Source organism: Carcharodon carcharias, chromosome 31 (genome assembly GCF_017639515.1).
Source record: "Carcharodon carcharias isolate sCarCar2 chromosome 31, sCarCar2.pri, whole genome shotgun sequence".
In the NCBI taxonomy this organism is placed as follows: Eukaryota; Metazoa; Chordata; class Chondrichthyes; order Lamniformes; family Lamnidae; genus Carcharodon; species Carcharodon carcharias.
The window spans coordinates 9,202,847-9,221,800 of NC_054497.1; the positions used below are offsets into that span (position 1 = coordinate 9,202,847).

Sequence of the window (18,954 nt, forward strand, 5' to 3'; positions counted from 1 at the left end):
GGAGGTGGACTTTAGTTGTTGAGTTGGGGGTGGGGAGGTGGACTTTAGTTGTTGAGTTGGGGGTGGGGAGGTAGACTTTAGTTGTTGTGTTGGGGGTGGGGAGGTGGACTTTAGTTGTTGAGTTGGGGGTGGGGAGGTGGACTTTAGTTGCTGAGTTGGGGGTGGGGAGGTGGACTTTAGTTGTTGAGTTTGGTGTGGGGAGGTGGACTTTAGTTGTTGAGTGCGGGGTGGGGAGGTGGACTTTAGTTGCTGAGTGAGGGGTAGGGAGGTGGACTTTAGTTGTTGAGTTGGGGGTGGGGAGGTGGACTTTAGTTGTTGAGTTGGAGGTGAGGAGGTGGACTTTAGTTGTTGAGTTGGGGGTGGGGAGGTGGACTTTAGTTGTTGAGTTGGGGATGGGGAGGTGGACTTTAGTTGCTGAGTTGGGGGTGGGGAGGTGGACTTTAGTTGCTGAGTTGGGGGTGGGGAGGTGGACTTTAGTTGTTGAGTTGGGGTGGGGAGGTGGACTTTAGTTGTTGAGTGCGGGGTGGGGAGGTGGACTTTAGTTGTTGAGTGCGGGGTGGGGAGGTGGACTTTAGTTGCTGAGTTGGGGGTGGGGAGGTGGACTTTAGTTGCTGAGTTGGGGGTGGGGAGGTGGACTTTAGTTGTTGAGTTGGGGTGGGGAGGTGGACTTTAGTTGTTGAGTGAGGGGTGTGGAGGTGGACTTTAGTTGCTGAGTTGGGGGTGGGGAGGTGGACTTTAGTTGTTGAGTTGGGGGTGGGGAGGTGGACTTTAGTTGCTGAGTTGGGGGTGGGGAGGTGGACTTTAGTTGCTGAGTTGGGTGTGAGGAGGTGGACTTTAGTTGTTGAGTGCGGGGTGGGGAGGTGGACTTTAGTTGCTGAGTGCGGGGTGGGGAGGTGGACTTTAGTTGCTGAGTTGGCGGTGGGGAGGTGGACTTTAGTTGTTGAGTTGGGGGTGGGGAGGTGGACTTTAGTTGCTGAGTTGGGGGTGGGGAGGTGGACTTTAGTTGCTGAGTTGGGGGTGGGGAGGTGGACTTTAGTTGCTGAGTTGGGGGTGAGGAGGTGGACTTTAGTTGTTGAGTGTGGGGTAGGGAGGTGGACTTTAGTTGTTGAGTGAGGGGTGGGGAGGTGGACTTTAGTTGTTGAGTTGGGGGTGGGGAGGTGGACTTTAGTTGCTGAGTTGGGGGTGGGGAGGTGGACTTTAGTTGCTGAGTTGGGGGTGGGGAGGTGGACTTTAGTTGTTGAGTTGGGGGTGGGGAGGTGGACTTTAGTTGCTGAGTTGGGGGTGGGGAGGTGGACTTTAGTTGTTGAGTGCGGGTTGGGGAGGTGGACTTTAGTTGTTGAGTTGGCGGTGGGGAGGTGGACTTTAGTTGCTGAGTTGGGGGTGGGGAGGTGGACTTTAGTTGCTGAGTTGGGGGTGAGGAGGTGGACTTTAGTTGTTGAGTGCGGGGTGGGGAGGTGGACTTTTGTTGTTGAGTTGGGGGTGGGGAGGTGGACTTTAGTTGCTGAGTTGGGGGTGGGGAGGTGGACTTTAGTTGCTGAGTTGGGGGTGGGGAGGTGGACTTTAGTTGTTGAGTTGGGGGTGGGGAGGTGGACTTTAGTTGCTATGTGTGACCTCAGTTGCCCAAATAAAATGAAGGTTCACACTTTAAATTTTATACATACGGAAATCTATGTCCTTGAAGTATTTTGCGAAAATGTTATCTTACTCATTGGGCCTAATGAGTCATAGGTTCAGTTCCTTCCTCTCCCAGTGAGCCCAGCAGACACACGTATCATGAGGCTTGGAGCCAGTCCCAGGACTTTCCCAAAGGAGTGTCTGCTCTACAGCCGCCTTTATGGTCTCAGGGCTCGTGCCCCTCTGGGGGGGTCACGACCCAGAGTTTGGGAACCCCTGATCTAGGACAAAGTGGCAAAAGAAAATCAGGGCCAGGCCACGCAGGAGAGGGGTCAGTAAATGTTTCTTCACACAAAGTGTGGTCAACATGTGGAACTTCCTCCTGGAAAGAGCAGTAGATGTTAGCTCAATTAGACATTTTAAATCCGAGGTTGATACATTTTTGCAAGACAGGGGAATTAAGGGTTATGGAGACAAGGTGGGTGGATGGATTTTGGATACAGGTCAGGCATGATCTTACGGATTGATCGATGGGCTGAAAGGCCTTCTCCTGTTCTCCGAGAATGGAGGCTCAAGCGAGCGAGCATGCAGGAATGTTGGACTGAGTAAAAGCCTTGAACATTGGACAAGGTGTGTGTGAGGCAGAGTGTGCAACAGGTTGTGCGAGGAGGCGAGTGTGTACAGATGTGCGACACGATTGAGTGTGAATGGACCAGTGTGAGTTTTGAGAGTGAGTGTAAATGCAAAGACTAGTTGGCAATGTGGAAAAGTGACTAACGCATGGGTGAGTGAGAATGACCTTGAGAATTCGAGTGTCTGGCAGGTTTAACAATTATTGTGCAAGGAGTCAGCTCAGGCAGCGATAGACGTGATATAACCTGGGAAAATCAGGTCAAGGTTCCTGAGTACACCTGAAATCCAGCTAAGGACCGGATTGGATTCAGCCCTGCAAAAATAATTTGTAAATGCTGCTTATTTTATATTTCTCAGAGAGATGCAGGGATGACACTAGTTTCTAAGTGTGCAGCAGGTTACTTACAATAGTTCTAAACTATGTCCTCAGTCACAAAATGTTTACATTCTTGCTTACAGCTCAGTTTCTAGTAGCTTCCGGGATGTCTGTTTACTTTGCTCTGAGTCCACACTCAGACTGAACCAAACAAGCACGGTTAACATAGATCAGTTACCAGACTCTCATGATCAAACACAGAACCGCTCTCTCTACCTCTCCTGATACCTTTAATGAATTATTATGCCTGAAGGAAAAGAAAGCATGAGTTTCAAGAGTGTGGGTTTAACAAAAAACAAGGGGTGGGGGGGTGGGGGGGGAGGTGGTGCAGGAAGAGACAAAGAGTAGACCCTCCCCCCCCACACGAAGAACTGCCATGTTTGTCCACTTACAGTCCCCTGCACATTGTGCATTTTGTTTGTTGAAACATAGAACTATTGAACACTGCAATAAACACTCAGACCTGATAAATGGCCAATTAAGTGTGGTAGCCTGTGGGACTACATCCAATAGGGATGTCCCAGAAAGGGTAAGGATAAAAGGGCAGGAGCAAAACAGACAGTGTGCGTGTGTAGAAAGTGCGTGTGCATAGGTCAGAGGGAGTGACCTTATCATAATGTGCAGGAGACTGCAAATGGACAAACATGGCAGAGGTGCCAAGAAAATCAGCTCTTCAAGTCGGTGGGGGGGCTACTCTTCGTCTCTTCCCCTCTTATTTTTCGTTAAGCCCCCCACTCTTGAAACTCTTTTCTTTCATCCTTTCGATTCACTAATCAGGCATAAGTCATAAAAGGTGGCAGCACAGGTTGAGAGAGTGGTTAATGAAGCTTATAGTGTCATGGGCTTTATCAATAGGGGCGTAGAGTATTAGAGCAAGGAGGTTACGTTGAATTTGTATAACACACTGTTTGGTCTCAACTGGAGTATTGTGTCCTGTTCTGGGGGCCACACTTTAGACAGGATGTGAAAGGGCGCAGCAAGGATTCATAAGAATGGTTCCAAGGATGAGGAGCTTCATTTATGTAGAAAAATTGGAAATGTTGGGTCTGTTTTCTTTGGAGAAGAGAAGGCTGAGAGACAATTTGATAGAAGTATTCAAAATCACGAGGGGTCTGGACAGTGTAGATGGGGAGAGACTGTCCCCACTGGTGGAAGGATCGAGAACGAGAGGGCACTGATTTAAGATAATTGGTAAAAGAAGCAATGGAGACATGAGGGGGAAACTTTTCACGCAGCGAGCGGTTAGAATTTGGAATGTGCTGCCTGAGAGTGTGTTGGAGGCAGGTTCGATCGAGGCATTCAAGAGGGAATTGGATTATTATTTGAAAAGGAAGAACGTGCAGGGTTACAGGGAGAAGGCAGGGGAGTGGCAGTGGGTGAGCTGCTCATTTGGAGGGTCGGTGCAGACATGACAGGCCGAATGGTCTCCTTCTGTGTTGTAACAACTCTATGACTCTGGGCTCGCTAAGTGACTCCTGCACGGCAAAGGAAGGACCAGCAGTAATACACTTAAGGCTTAAAAAGAACGTGTTAGCGATGCACTTGTGAAAAAGAGAAGGCAGGTTAGTCAGGGTTAATGGAATCTGCTTCACTTTTTAATGACTTTAAAACATAGTAACCTCGCTGGGATTATTCTACTGGCAACACTGAATGATTTCTGCTTCTCCAGGGTCTTCCTTACCTGAGGATATCTCCTGATCATGAGAAAGTCAAGTCATGTAAATATGAACAGATATGCAGGAGACTATGTTTCTTTCCTTGGGGAGAGGGGCTCGCTAGCAAAGCCTATCCCCATGGCATACAAAGGGTTAAAAATGATTACGCCAAACATGGGTGAAAAGCCACCCATCTTCCCCCACCGAAAACGTTTACGCAGGCGTCAGCACAAAATGACCTCCCTCGTGCACAACATGGCCCCAAATGTGCAGCGGCTTTTAATCTTAATCGGAGCAAATATTATCCGACATTTTCTTCATTGTCCGAACACCGTGTCACCTGCCAACGCAAGACGGCCACCGATACCCATCTGTGGAGGCGCAGAAAACCAATGACATCACCCCGCTGTGCCCAGTCCCAGCCTGATCTCACGTGGTCATCCTCAGAGACTCCCTGAATCCATATTATTCTATAAATAGCGCATGTGCGTTTTGAAACCAAAGAACGTTGATATGCAGGAAAAGCGTTAATGAAACAGGTTACCCATCTGAGGCTTTTATCCAAATCGTCTACTTAATTCGCTTCTGTCTCACTGGGGGCTTAGAAATGTGACGCCACAATTTTGAATCATTGGCTGAATACATACTCGTGTAGCAATGACACCATGTTGTAACACACTCGAACTCCACATGCAAGGCAGCACACGCAAGGCAGCAAATGCTGCCTTGTCAAAATTATCACCAATGACCTCTGACCCCAGGCAGGAGGCCATCTTGTCTATTTGCAGTCAGCGAATCGGAGGGAGCGCCGTTAATAAGTGCATGCGGCCCATCGTTAAATGAGCGCCAGTATAAGCACTTGATATTAGTGGCCCCACTAGTCCTACATCCCCTCCGTTCAGCAACCACTACCGCACCACCCACATACATCAAGCAGACCAGCACACACCCATGCCCAGGGAACCGAAACACACAGGCATTCAAAAGGTAAACGTTATCCCGTCAGTTCATTACCATTAACCAAATAAAAGCACCTGGCAAGGCCCCGGTGCCGTTCGTGGGAGCTTGCTGTGCACAAGTTGGCTGCTGCGATTCCAACAACGTTTGACTACACTTCAGAAGCACTTCATCGGCTGTGAGCTGCTTTGGGACGTCTTGAGGTCATGAAAGGCACCATACAAATGCGGGGGGTGGGCGGTGGGGTTAGAGGGGGCTCAATATGCCCTGTGTCAATTTCAACATTTTCTGTCTCACAGACTTGCTGGAACTCTTCAATTTTCTTTGAGCGAAGGGTTAAAACCCACAGGTCCAGCGGCCAGCCGGACTTAAGTCAGTTAAGAAACAGAGTCAAAGATCTCTCCTGATTTCCCTGAGGTTTCTCGCAGTGTGTGCTGGAGGCTTACAGCACATCCGGGCAGATAATGCTTCTGTTAAACTGATCTCGGAGAAGTGATTTGTTCACTCCACACAACCAGTTCTACTGGCTCATTCCAAATAATTGCTTCGACATCCCCCCAGACCAGCCGTGCACCGGACCCTCCCATCAACCCGACTGCCCCAAATGAAGTGAGCTTCCCTTCAATCTTTTTTTGTTAATTATTCGTCCTTGGGGCGTGAGTGTTGCTGGCGAGGCCGGCATTTATTGCCCATCCCTGACTGCCCTCAAGCTGGTCGTGGTGACCCGTCGACACCTTGCTAGACCATTTCAGACGGCAGTTAAAAGCCAACCACATTACTGTGGATCTGGAGTCCCATCTCGGCCAGGCCTGGTAAGGATGGCAGCGGTGTATCTTCATGGTCAAATAGTCCCTGCTCACACACACACCAATGCTCACCCTCAGTGTCAAAGGTCAGGAGTTATGAGGAAAGATCAAGATGTCTTGAACTTTCTTTCTTCTTCAGGTACCAGACCCTAAGAGGCTGTTGGCAACCATGGGCTTCCATTGGATTGGTCCACGATTGTGCTTGGTAAAGTACTGCAGTGGTTTGCCATTGCCCTCTGCAGTATGGCTGACCAGGGAACTCTCCTGCTCTTAACAACAGGTACACCTGCCATCAGGTGTATTGGAAGGATTTACAGGCCAATAATCAACCTGTTTGGTCACGTTATGCATGCACCACCTGCGGCTATCAAGACCTGGAGTGGGACTTGAACCAAGCCTCTGACCCAGAGGTAAGAACACTACCCACTGCGCCACACACTGTCCTCTGTTCTAACTTTACAGCTGGGAAAGGAGGTTCCTGGGAGGTGATCATGTGGAGGTTTAAGACGGTTAGGGGTATAGAAATGATAGATGTTTATTTTAAATTACACTTAGAGAGTAGGACTGGAAGACATGGGTCCAAATTAATAAAAGGCAAATGAATATAAGTAAATTCTTCTTCATATGAAGATGAGGTCTCTAGATTCTTCCATGAATCAATTGGACGTTGCAATGGAGGCAGGGAATGTTATCTCTGGGCATTGACGAATGAGATGGGCTGAACGGCCTTCCTCATCTGTAATTATCTTATAGGCTGGGGAAAATGGTAAACTGAGAAAAGGGATGGGTGGGGTGGAGTTCCCCAAGGGTTGCCATAGGAACAACCTCCAGCCAGGGTCAGGAAAGGGAGAGAAGCAAAAACTGGAGTCACCAGTTGGTGGATGAACAAATCTTCATCAAGCACAAAACTCCTGTGGAGTCTGAAGCAGTCATTCCTCAAGAGCGTGCAGCTGACATGAAAATAGAGTTAGGATTTTATAAAACTGCTGACTTTGAACAGACCCTGGGGTGATCCACATGCCAAGTGAACAGTTTTGAGAGGGACTGACTTTGGGCTCCACCGACAGTGCTGTTACTCATCGTCAGGGTGGGTGCGGGAACAGCAAAGCTGAAACGTTGCAGAGCACAGCGAGAGTATTCCAACACTCCCATCACACAGAAGGGGCCCCAAGAGGGAGCGGCATGGCTGCCTGACTCAATCGGATGCCATCTGCTTCTTCTCCGAGCGCACGCCTGCTTACCTCAAACCAAAGATGCATTGGTGTCGGAGAATGCCAAAACCAAGCCGCCTCTCTCCCTGGGCTGTGGTTTCACAGACGCTGGAGGTGGCCCCTTTGCAATGCCCCTCCATGGCCTTGCCCATGATAGAGCCTTGACAAGAGAAGATCGGTGGGCTATTCCCCTGTGGTATGCAGCATCTGCAACCACCACCCCCCCCCCAACCCCTGCCCCAATCATCTCCAGCGCACAAGAATCCTAAATTTCATCCTAAAAACCATCCAGATTTCTAGTCATCCCACGTGTTCCAGATGTGCCTCTTGAGACCACTGCCCCAATCTTTCCATCTACCCCAGCTTCCCCCCTCTTTCAGGGACTGCCTATGGCCTTTAAGGGATAGAGGAGTTTCAACAAAAGTCCACCTTTGTGGCTGTGTCTTGACCCTTAAGTCCAGAATACAAAAGGATGGGCATTAGGGGGTGGATTTACACTATCGAGGCAGATAGCTAAAGTTGGGGCAGGCCTGCTACAATTTAAAAAGCCCTGTTAGACTCAGTTTTTGCTTCGGGTTGAATGGTGGGGGGGGGTGGTGTCGTTGGGTCTGCCGACCTCAGGAGCAGATCCAAAGCATCCGTGAAAGCGGGCGAGTGCCGAGCAAGGCCAATTAGAAGACCTGTCTCGGTTCTTTGGGACTTTGTCTCAGTTGTTTTAGAAGCTGTTTGGTCCTCTAGTCCATCACCCCTCACACTACCTTAGCTCCCCACCTGCACTCACCATGCCAATTCATGCCCCCACCTACCCCTCCCCATGCCACTTCCATATCAATTCATGCACCACCCTCATCCATGGCCCCTTATACCTCCACTCACCCCCATGTCCTCTCATATCCCCATGCTACTTCCATGCCAACTCATGCCCCCAGCCACCCCATTGCCACCTCATACTGTCATGCCACCTCCATAGCCACTCACCCGGTATCCACCATGGGCAGACCTCAGGAGCCATGTGGAGATGAAAAAAATACACTTCTAACATCTAATACAGCTCTCACTCATACACATTTGATAAGTGAAAAAAACTCCCATTCATGAAACCCACTGAAAGCTTTTAAATCTCAAGTGGTTAATCTCTTATAAAAAAAACTTTTAGTCAGGACACATATCAGACAGCTACTTCTCCAATAGCTTCTTTAAACTGTCAATCAAACTGCGAATTCAAAACCCCTGCTGTGATAATTGTAGATTTTGAAACTCAGCCAAGCATCTATAATGACATACTAATAGCTTTATTGAAATCGTATGAACATGTTTTTCCTAACCTACACCAGATGGCCTGTCAATCAAACCAGTCCAGCACTGTTTTAAAAAAAAATCTCACTGACAGCTTAAGCCTGTTTTATTATGTTTAAACTATGGGGGAATTTTTAAAAAATGTCAGATCATGACACTTAAACAGGCATTACCTGCCCTTCAAGTGCATTTATGTCTACTCCATCAATTCATGGCTCCCACACTGTGGGTTAAAGTCCTTGGACCAGCTAAAATGAGGCCTGTTTGAAAACTCAGCACTACCTTCAAATGGCACTATCAAGTTTGTGTTTCCCTCATGTGTGAATCACACTCCGTCCCCATTCCCCATGTCACCAAAAATTGGATCCTTCAAAAATGTGGGTGGGTCATCCACATCCGGGTCCTGTCTGCCATTTATAAAGGTCCACGGAGGCTTCCCAGCTCCACAAAAATCTGGCCCTATCAATCTGTTGCACACAGTTCCATCATAGGCACCACACCTTAGAAAAGGTATATCGGGCTTAGAGGGGGTGCAGTGCAGAGTCACCAGACATCCGTGTACAATTTAATTGCTGAATTTGTTGACCACACAATGGTGCAACAGAAATAATTCGGCTGTGAAGAACTTTGGATGTGAGAGGTGCTATATGAATGCAAACTTTTCCTTTAAATAGTGAAAGGTTACTTGCACAGTTTGGTGAAGCAGTGACATGGGAAGTGAACATGGGATTAGTATATAAAGGAATACTTAGAAGAAATGTATTCACATAAAGGATATAGAAAGCATTCCCACAAGGAAATTAAGTCAAGCATCAACATCAAGCATCCCAAAAAAACTATGCCACACTGCTTTGATTGACAGGCCATCTAGTGTAGGTTAAAAAAATTGCCATAGGATTTTAGGAAGCCCTGTGCCAACAGTGGTTCCAAATCTCTTAATATCCTTACCCAACAGAAATTTAACAATTTCAGTTATGAAATTTTCAACTGACTTCCACAGCCACTAAATAATTTTGAGGGAGAGAGAGAGTTGCAGATTTCCACTGCCCTTTGTATGAAGAAGTGCTTCCTGATATCACCCCTGAACAGCCTAGCTCTCATTCAGGTTTGTGCCCACTTGTTCTAGACACCCCCATGAGAGGAAATGGTTTCTCTCCATCTGTCCTATCAAATCCTTTAACCACCTTTAAATAGCTCAACTAGTTCAACCCTCAATCTGTAGTGGTAGAGGCAGTTCAGGGTTAAATCTTGACCAGGACACCAGGGAGAGCTTCTCTGCTCTTCTTCCAGTGCCATGGGATCTTTAATATCAACCCCAAAAGGCGGATGCTGCCATGGTTGAAAACTTACACTTCAGCACTCCCTCAGTACTATTCTGGCAATTCAGCAAAGAATGCGTGTCCAAGTTTCTGGAGTGGGATTTGAACCTGCAACCTTCTAATTCAGAGGTGAGAATGCTACCCACTGTGCAGCACCATTGAGTGCAGAATAGAGCTCCACTTAATCTTTTTTTAATTATTCTTTTCTGGCATGTGAGTGTTGCTGGCAAAGACAGCATTTATTGCCCATCCCTAATTGCCCTAGAGAAGGTGCTGGTAAGCCACCTTCTTGAACTGCTGCAATCCATAGGTACACCCACTGTCAGTTGTTATACTGACATAAAAGCATCAATCCCTCACAAGGAATTGTGTAAACGCGTTGTGAGTTCATTTATTTAGAATAGGCACATGAGAACATTTATACATTGGTAGAAATCTTGAAGATATCAGCGGCAGAGCTGTGTGTAAAAAATAAGACTAGATCGCATGACACACTTCCTTTCTAGTGATGTCATACTGCTATCCCATAACAGCATATTACAACATCCTCCATCCTCTTAGGAAGAGAGTTCCAGGTTTTTGACCCAGCGACACTGATGGAACTGCAAAATGTTTCCAAGTCAGAATGGTGAATGGATTGGAGGGGAACTTGCAGCTGATGGTATTCCCAAGCATCTGCTACTCTTGTCCTTCGAGTCGGTAGACTCATGGGGTTGGAAGATACTGTCTTTAGAGCCTTGATGAGTTACTGCAGTGCAGTACACATGGCTCCTACAACACACCTCAGCTACAACCGCAGAAGCTCGCCCCCTAGAGCACCAGAGTGCAATATTACCAATTTGTTACCAACAATGGCCTCTTTTGTGTTTGAAAGGTGTTAGATAAGCTGCATTGGAGATGCAGCTGTGGCCTGCAGACAATCTTGCCTGGCCATGTCATCATTTCCAGCTCCTCGAGAACTGTTGTTTCCCTCTTCAATTTTGGGATGTGAGCATCAGTAGCAAAGCATTCGTTGCCTCATCTCTAATTGCCATTCAGAAGATGGTGGTGAGCTACCTTGAACCGGGTGGCTTGCAATGGCATTTCAGAGGGCAGCTAAAAGTCAATTACATTGCTGTGGGTCCGGAGTCACATTTAGGCCAGATCAGGTAAGGATGGTAGGTTTTCTACTTCAAACGTGGGTATTCATGAACCAGATGGGTTTTTAAACAACAATTTGGTAGCTTCCTGATCGTGAAACTAGCGTTTTATTCCAGATTTAGGAATTGAATTTCAATTCCCATGGCTGCCATATTGGGATTTGAACCTGTGTCTCCAGGGCATTCAGTCCAGGTCTCTGGATTACTGGTCTAGTAACATAACCATCGTGCTACCATCCCTTGATGTGGGCAACATGAATCGTCAGCCAGTCAGTGAAGAGGAGGATTCTGGTTCTCCTCCTCAACAAACAATAGTGAACCGAGGTGGGCTTTCAATGCGCTTTCCCTGGCATTATCTCTTCTGGCATCAACCCTCAAATTAACAGGAAGAGAATCACAAAACTAATACAACGGCCAAAGTTTGGCCTGGAAATTGATGATTGTCCTGATAAGCTGTTCCCAAACTGAAACGTTAACTCTCGGCGGGATTTTCCAGACCCACCCACAGCGGGGCCGGGAATCCCCGTCCAAAGTCAACGGCCCTTTGGCTGGTCCATCAAATTTTCCATCCTGCCTGCGATGATTCCTACAGCGGGTGGGACTGGAAAGTCCGGCCCTCTGTTTCTCTCCATGGATGCTCCCTGACCTGCTGAGTATTTCCAGCATCTTGTTTATCTTTAAGTTTTATATTGTATTAAACCCTTAAACTAAGTTTCTCTTCATTCATTCTTGAGATTTGGGCATCGCTGGCAAGGCAATAAGAAGCTGCCCTAGTTGACTTGCTGCAGTCCGTGTGGTATTCCTTACACTGTTTTGAGTGGTTCCTTGGGCTAATTCAGAGGACAGTTAAATGAAGCATGTTGGTTTGGAGTTACCATATAGATTACCAGTGAGGCGGTTAGATTATCAACGACAAACAGAGAAGTTCTTGGCCACTTTTACTGATGCCAGCTATTTTTTTTCCCCAATTCCAAATGTCTAAACTGTTATTGTGGAATTCCACTTCTCTGATTGGCTTAGGCAACTTGCCCAGTAACATGGCCTCCACCGTATCCAAGGAGAGTCGACCATTGAACTTTTGGAGTTGAGGGCACCGGTTTTTTTTAAATCCCCCCTTTCAAATAAGAATGATTCTCTCGCAGAAAGAACAGGTCCAAATTTAGCCCCAAAACCAAACATTTGAACCTTACAGCCCACACTCCAAGCATTGTTACAAGGTCCACTCGACTCCGACACTGTCAATCATGAAAGAACCACATGCAGTCGGCAGGAAGAGAGAAACAAAGCACTAACCTCGATCAGGAAGTCGCCCATCCGTAGACCTGCCCTCCAAGCCACTCCGCCCTCGTCCACTGACTCAAGATACTGAAGTGCAGGGAAGGCTGGTGTCGGGGTGAACTCCTCAATCGGTGTCTGGGCTGCAAGGACACGGACATCAAGCTCAGTGAAGCAAGCTCCGCGGAGAAACATCCAATACTGCCACCGCCAGGGGGGAGGGGAGGTGAGAGGAACTCGATCTCAACTCGCATTTAACTCAGGATCTGTGTTTGACTCTGCCCAGGGACCAGGCTTTTTCAATGGAGCGATGGGTAAAAACTAAAGGAGATACATGGACCACCCCCAAACACTGCATCTGTGGTAACTGGGCTGTTGTCATTACTTTGTGAATCTTTCTTACTTATGGTATTTTTTTTTTCTCACGTTATTAGCTCAGGTAAAATCAATGGAACACTAAATTTTAGGGATTATTAATCATTCCCAGGACAGGTACAGCACCGAGTTAGATACAGAGTAAAGCTCCCCCTACACTGTCCCCATCAAACACTCCTAAGGCAGGTACAGCACGGGGTTAGATACAGAGTAAAGCTCCCCCTACACTGTCCCCATCAAACACTCCCAGGACAGGTACAGCACAGGGTTAGATACAGAGTAAAACTCCCTCTACATTGTCCCCATCAAACACTCCCAGGACAGGTACAGCACAGGGTTAGATACAGAGTAAAGTTCCCTCTACACTGTCCCCATCAAACACTCCCAGGGCAGGTACAGCACGGGGTTACATACCGAGTAAAACTCCCTCTACACTGTCCCCATCAAACACTCCCAGGACAGGTACAGCACGGGGTTACATACCGAGTAAAACTCCCTCTACACTGTCCCCATCAAACACTCCCAGGACAGGTACAGCACGGGGTTAGATACAGAGTAAAGCTGTCTCTACACTGTCCCCATCAAACACTCCCAGGACAGGTACAGCACGGGGTTAGATACAGAGTAAAGCTCCCTCTACACTGTCCCCATCAAACACTCCCAGGACAGGTACAACACGGGGTTAGATACAGAGTAAAGCTCCCTCTACACTGTCCCCATCAAACACTCACAGGGCAGGTACAGCACGGGGTTGGATACAGAGTAAATCTCTCTCCACGTTGTCCCCATCAAACACTCCCAGGACAGGTACAGCACGGGGTTAGATATAGAGTAAAGCTCCCTCTATCAGAAGTTTCCTGGTCTTCTCATTTGCATTTGCACAGCAACAGTGGTGTAAAGACAGTGTAAAGCCAGTCTAAAACTAGTGTAAATCCAATGCAAAGCCAGTGTGAGGAGCTAAAATTACCTGGTAATGTCCTTTATAAAACCATATGAGCCCATGCCCTTCAGCAAGTGAGTAGAGACAGTAGAAGTAAGAAGTAAACATCACAGCTTTTTTCTCAAAGTAACCTCACTTCATTTCTTCACATTATTATTATTGCATTTCTACAGAATTAAGGCTACTCACACACACCCGCAGCAGCTGCCTGGCATAAAGCCAGAGAAGAGAAACGCCAATCTTACTCATTCACTCCCATGCACTTGAGTGGCAGCATTGAAGGCAGAATAAACGGTCTCTAACTTAAACCATCCAGAATTAGTGCTTGTGCCAGAGCAGGGAGGTGATATTGGCACTGACTACCAGCTCCCTTGCACCCGTCCCCCCCCACCCCGCCCCACCCTCCCCCCCGCCACCTCCACCCCACCCCACGATAAGAACCGTGGACCTCAGTGGGGCAGTTACCTATACCTTACCTCTCCATTATCTACCACACTCAACGGCCCACTCTCTGATATCTAAAAGTGGCACTTTTGCAACCGCCCTTCCAGAGCTCTTGGGTGCACTTGGTGTACTGTGTACAGTTTTGGTCTCCTTCTTTAATGAGGGAAACACTTGCACTGGGAACAGTTCAGAGAAGTTTCACGAGGCTGATTCCTGGTAATGAAGCAGTTGGTAATGAGGAAAGCTTGAGTAAGCTGGGCCTATACTCATTGGAGTATAGAAAAATGAGAGGTGGTTTTATTGAAACAGGATTCTGAGGGGGTTTGACAGGGTAGATGCTGAGAAGATATTTGCCCTCTGGGGGTATCTAGAATTAGGCGACATAGGTTCAGAATAAGGGATCTCCCACCTAGTATGATGAGGAGGAGTTTCTTCTCTGAGTCTTTGGAATTCTCTTCCCCAGTGGAGGCTGGGTCATTGAATAAATTCAAGGCTGAGTTAGACAGATTTTCGATTGACAAGGGAATAAAGGGTTATGGACAGGAAAGTGGAGTTGAAGCCACAATCAGATCAGCCATGATCTTAGTGAATGGTGGAGCAGGCTCAAGGGTTGTATGGCCTACTCCTGCTCCTATTTCTTATGTTTTCATGTTAGTGAGGGGCTCAAACTAGCCGTCTTACACTATGTTTTTCTCCTTTTGATCACGTACATAGGGAACCCTAAAACACCCCTTCGTCATGTCACTTGATGCCCACTCTAGCAGCAGCCTTACCTTCACTCCATCCCCATACAGAATGAATTGGTGCAATTTGGATCAAGAATTTCCTCCCACGGAAAAGGAACCTTCAGGGTTTTCACCAACCTCAGCCCACTCAAAGGAAAATCTCTGGCGCTCGTAAGGAGGCGCTTGGAGCTTACCTCTCACCTTGGGAAGGCAGCCCCATTTTGCCGATGCTAGGTTACTGATTGAGCGCTTGACCCATTGCCATAGTGACCTTGCAAAGTGCCACAAGTGTTCAACGCTCTGCCCAACCTCCTTAATGCCAAGGAAGGGTGATGCCTGCCCATTTCTAGATCCGCCAGGGTGAAGGGCAGCACAGGAGGTGGAAGATGGTGGTGACGGTGGACAGGATGATCAGGACCGTGCCACTAGTCACAGCTGGTAATTCCTAGGAGTGCCGCAGTGCGAGACTTCTGTTCATCCTGCCCATAACACTACACCAGTGGAACGTGGGTGGCTAATACCAACCTACGAAGAAGTCTGTCAAGATGCCAACCCTTTCAAAAACACTGATTGCCCCCCCCGCCCGCCACCAGAGTACACTGACCAATTCTAGGCACCACGTACAGGTAAGATGTGAAGGCTTTGGAGAGTGTGCAGAGGAGATTTACAAGAATTGGACCAGGGATGACAGACTTCAGAGGCTAGAGAAGCTGGAAGATGTATGCAATGGGACTGTGTGTTACAGTTCACTCAGGGAGTCTGAGTTGCTATGGCAACCTGCCCTTTTACTTGCATGTTGTAGTCTGGAGCTATGGATAGTGATGGTAGAGGCTCCAACTTTCTTCCCATCACATGGCTGACCAGGAATCTCTCCCACTCTTACTGCCTGCCATTGGTGTGTGTTGGAAGGATTTCCAGGCTGATAACCAACCTGTTACGTCAGGTTATGAACCCGCCTTCCTTGGCCATCAGGTCTTAGGGTGGGGCTCAAACCCACAGCTTCTCGCTCAGAGACAGGGACGCTACCCACTGCGCCACAAGACTTCCCTTCCAAAGCGACTGGAGAAGCTGAGATTGTCTTCTTTTGAGCAGAGAGGGTAAGGGGTGATCTGACAAAGGTGTGCAACATTATGAAGGGTAATTAAGGAGAAACTCCTTCCAGTGACAGAAGGGCTGGTAAGCAGATTTGAAATGGAAAAAATTTGTAGAGCTAGGGGATAGAGCAGGGACTAACTGGATCGCTCTTTCGAAGAGCCAGCACAGCCACAGTGGGCCAAATGGCCTCCTCCTTTGCTGGATCATGCTATGATTCTGTGCCTATTCTACTGATCAGTGGTATTGCCCATCTTTGCAACAACCACTCCAGACTAAGGTTCAGCCCGGAGCTCAGTCCTGCACAAGTCAGAACTGCCCCTCTCTTTGCCAACTCAATGCGCCATATCAAAAGAGGACACACTTGCACTGATGAAGCTCACCTTTCGCCCCTCGAAGCACAAATCCAAATCCTTCACTGTCCTTTTTCTGCAGTAGGACTGTTTTTTCTTTAATGATGTAGTCACTGCAAAAGGAGGGAATAAAAACAGGCATTACAGCTCTTCCAGAAAGCAATTTATTATATTCCCCTTCCATCTGCTCCTGCCTCAATCCACAGGCAGGGACCTGAATCCCAGGCCAGGTCACTTTGGCTTTTGATCATCAGCTTTCAAAGTGGGAACCTGATTTATCTCCAACCCGCTCTCCCTGTCTGCAATTAATTTTTATTTCGAATTTCCAAAAGTTGAGCTGAATATGCCCAAAAATAGATTTCACAAACAGACCATTTTCTCCCTCCCCTCCACACACACAGTCACTCAGTGCCTCCCAACTTCACTCAACAACTGATTAAAAATTTCAATTGTACTGAGAAAGACTCGCCAAGCGGATTCACGCAGGCAACCCGTGAATGAACTAACTTTATTTACACCTCCCCAATAGAGAAGGCAGCAGAGAGGCCCATGTAACACAGTGCTTGGACCTCACAATATGCTATATCAGTCAGGGGGACATGGAGACAGAATGGTAGTGTCGCTGAACTCGTAATCCAGAGGCCCAGCTTCTTGCTCTGGGAGCACGGATTCACGGCAGCTGGCGCAAGTTAAATTCAATCAATAAATCTGGAATATAAAACTAATGGTGACCATGACAACGATCATCGATTGCCCTTAAAAACCCATCTGGTTCGCTAATCCCTTTTAGGGAAGGAAATTGGCCATCCTTACTTGGTCTGGCCTACACGTGACTCCAGGCTCACAGGAATGTGGTTGACCCTTAACTGTCCTCTGAAAAGGGCAATTAGGGATGGGCAACAAATGCTGGCTTTGCCAGTGATGCCCACATCCCATGAAAGGATTAAAAAAAAAATCAAATTCTGTCAGTTAGGGATGTCTAAACGTGAAGCTTGATACCACTAGAATCTCATCAGTCTCTACAATTCTAGATTTGCAAAATATGCCAACTCTAAGCATGAAAATGAATTGACAAGGTGGTCAAACCCCACTTTCGCTCGCTTTCTCCCCACTGGTTGGCATCCTGCTTGGTCCCAATGTTAACAACAACAACTTGAATTTATGTAGCACCTTCAGCATAGTAAAACATCCCAAGGTGTGTCCCAGAAGCTTATATCAAACAAGATTTGACAATGAGTCAAAGGATTCCATGGCTGGAGGGGCAGATCTTGTGGTGCAGTGGGCAGCATCCCTACCTGTGGGCCAGAAGCACTGAGTTCAAGTCCCACCCAGGACCTGACAGGCACATAAAGTGCACTCATAACATGGCCAAACAAGTTGATTATGAGCCTATTAATCCTTCCAATACACCTGATGGCAGGCAGTAACAGCGGGAGAGTTCCCTGGTCAGCCACACTGCAGAAGGCAATGGCAAACCACTGCAGTACTTTGCCAAGCACAACCATGGACCAATCCAGTGGAAGTCCATGGTCACTTAGGGCCCAATACCTGAAGGGGGGAAGAGGAGGACAGCTGGAGGAGGTTACAGAAATAGGCTGGGAGGGCCCTATGATGCCTTGAGGGGATGCTAAATATTAAATAATTTAAAGTAAAAAGGTTTGAGATTCTGATTTTTTTGTGCCTCATTGTTTTTCTCACCTTCTCCTGAAGGCACCGACTGAAGCTAGAGATTATTTCCATGCGTGCCAATGGGCATCTTATGCCTCGCCCAAGTGACCACGCTTGACTTGTGAGTTTTAGGCGGTGTTATTTTTTTTCCCTATTCATTCTTTGCGATATGAGCATTGCTAGCAATTCTTGTTCACCCCTAGTTAATCTTGAGAAGTTGCTGGGCCAGCTTCATGAACAGCTGCAGTCTGTGTGATGAATGTTGCTCAGTAGAGAGCTTTGGCCCATGAATGGGTGAAGGAACAGTGATGTATTTCCAAGTCAGCGCGGTGTGTGGCTCGGAGGGGGAACTTGCAAGTGGCGGTGTTCCCATGCATCTGTTGCCCCTGTCCTTCCAGGTGGTAGAGGTCACGGCTTTGGAAGGTGCTGTTGAAGGAGCCTTGGTGAGTTGCTGCAGTGCATTGTGCAGATGGTACACACACTGCTGTCACTGAGTGTCGGGGGTGGAGGGAGTGAATGGTTAAGATGACGGATGAGCTGCTTTGTTCTGTGTGGTGCTGCAGTTCGATCTCAGGACTGAAGGAGTGTTACATTATCTGAGGTGCAGCCTTTCAGAGGAGACATTAAACTGAGGTCCTTCTTAAGTGGACACAAAGGATCCCATGGAATAATTTCAATGAGCAACAGGGAAGCTGTCCGAGTTGTCCTGACCAATATTTATCCCTCAATTAAACTCACTCATACAGATGATCTGGTCATTGTCACATTACTGTTTGTGGGAGCTTGCTGTGTGCAAATTGGCTGCCGTATTTCCTACAATACAACAGTGACTGTGCTGCAAAAGTACTTCATTGGCTGAAAGGTGCTTTGGCCACCCTGAGGTTGTGAAGGGGGCTATAGAAACTCACTTCCCCTTCTTTCCGTAACTTCCACACCTCTTTACCTTGTATTGCCATCTCCTCCTTTTATCTCAATTGCTGCACGTGGGATCTTGCTGTGTGAAAATTGGCTGCCACAAATTCCCTATATTAATGCAAGCTGCATTTATACTACTCCTTTAACATGGCAGAATGCTC

General features: G+C 47.6%; 1 protein-coding gene across 1 annotated transcript in view; it reads right to left on the reverse strand.

Moving 5' to 3' along the window:
- The window catches only part of LOC121271497 (SH3 and multiple ankyrin repeat domains protein 1-like), a 389,623-nt gene that overhangs the window by 140,537 nt on the left and 230,132 nt on the right, over positions 1-18,954 (reverse strand). The window contains 2 exon segments of the mRNA XM_041177480.1: positions 12,300-12,424; positions 16,241-16,323. Coding sequence (XP_041033414.1) covers positions 12,300-12,424; positions 16,241-16,323 — 208 coding nt within the window.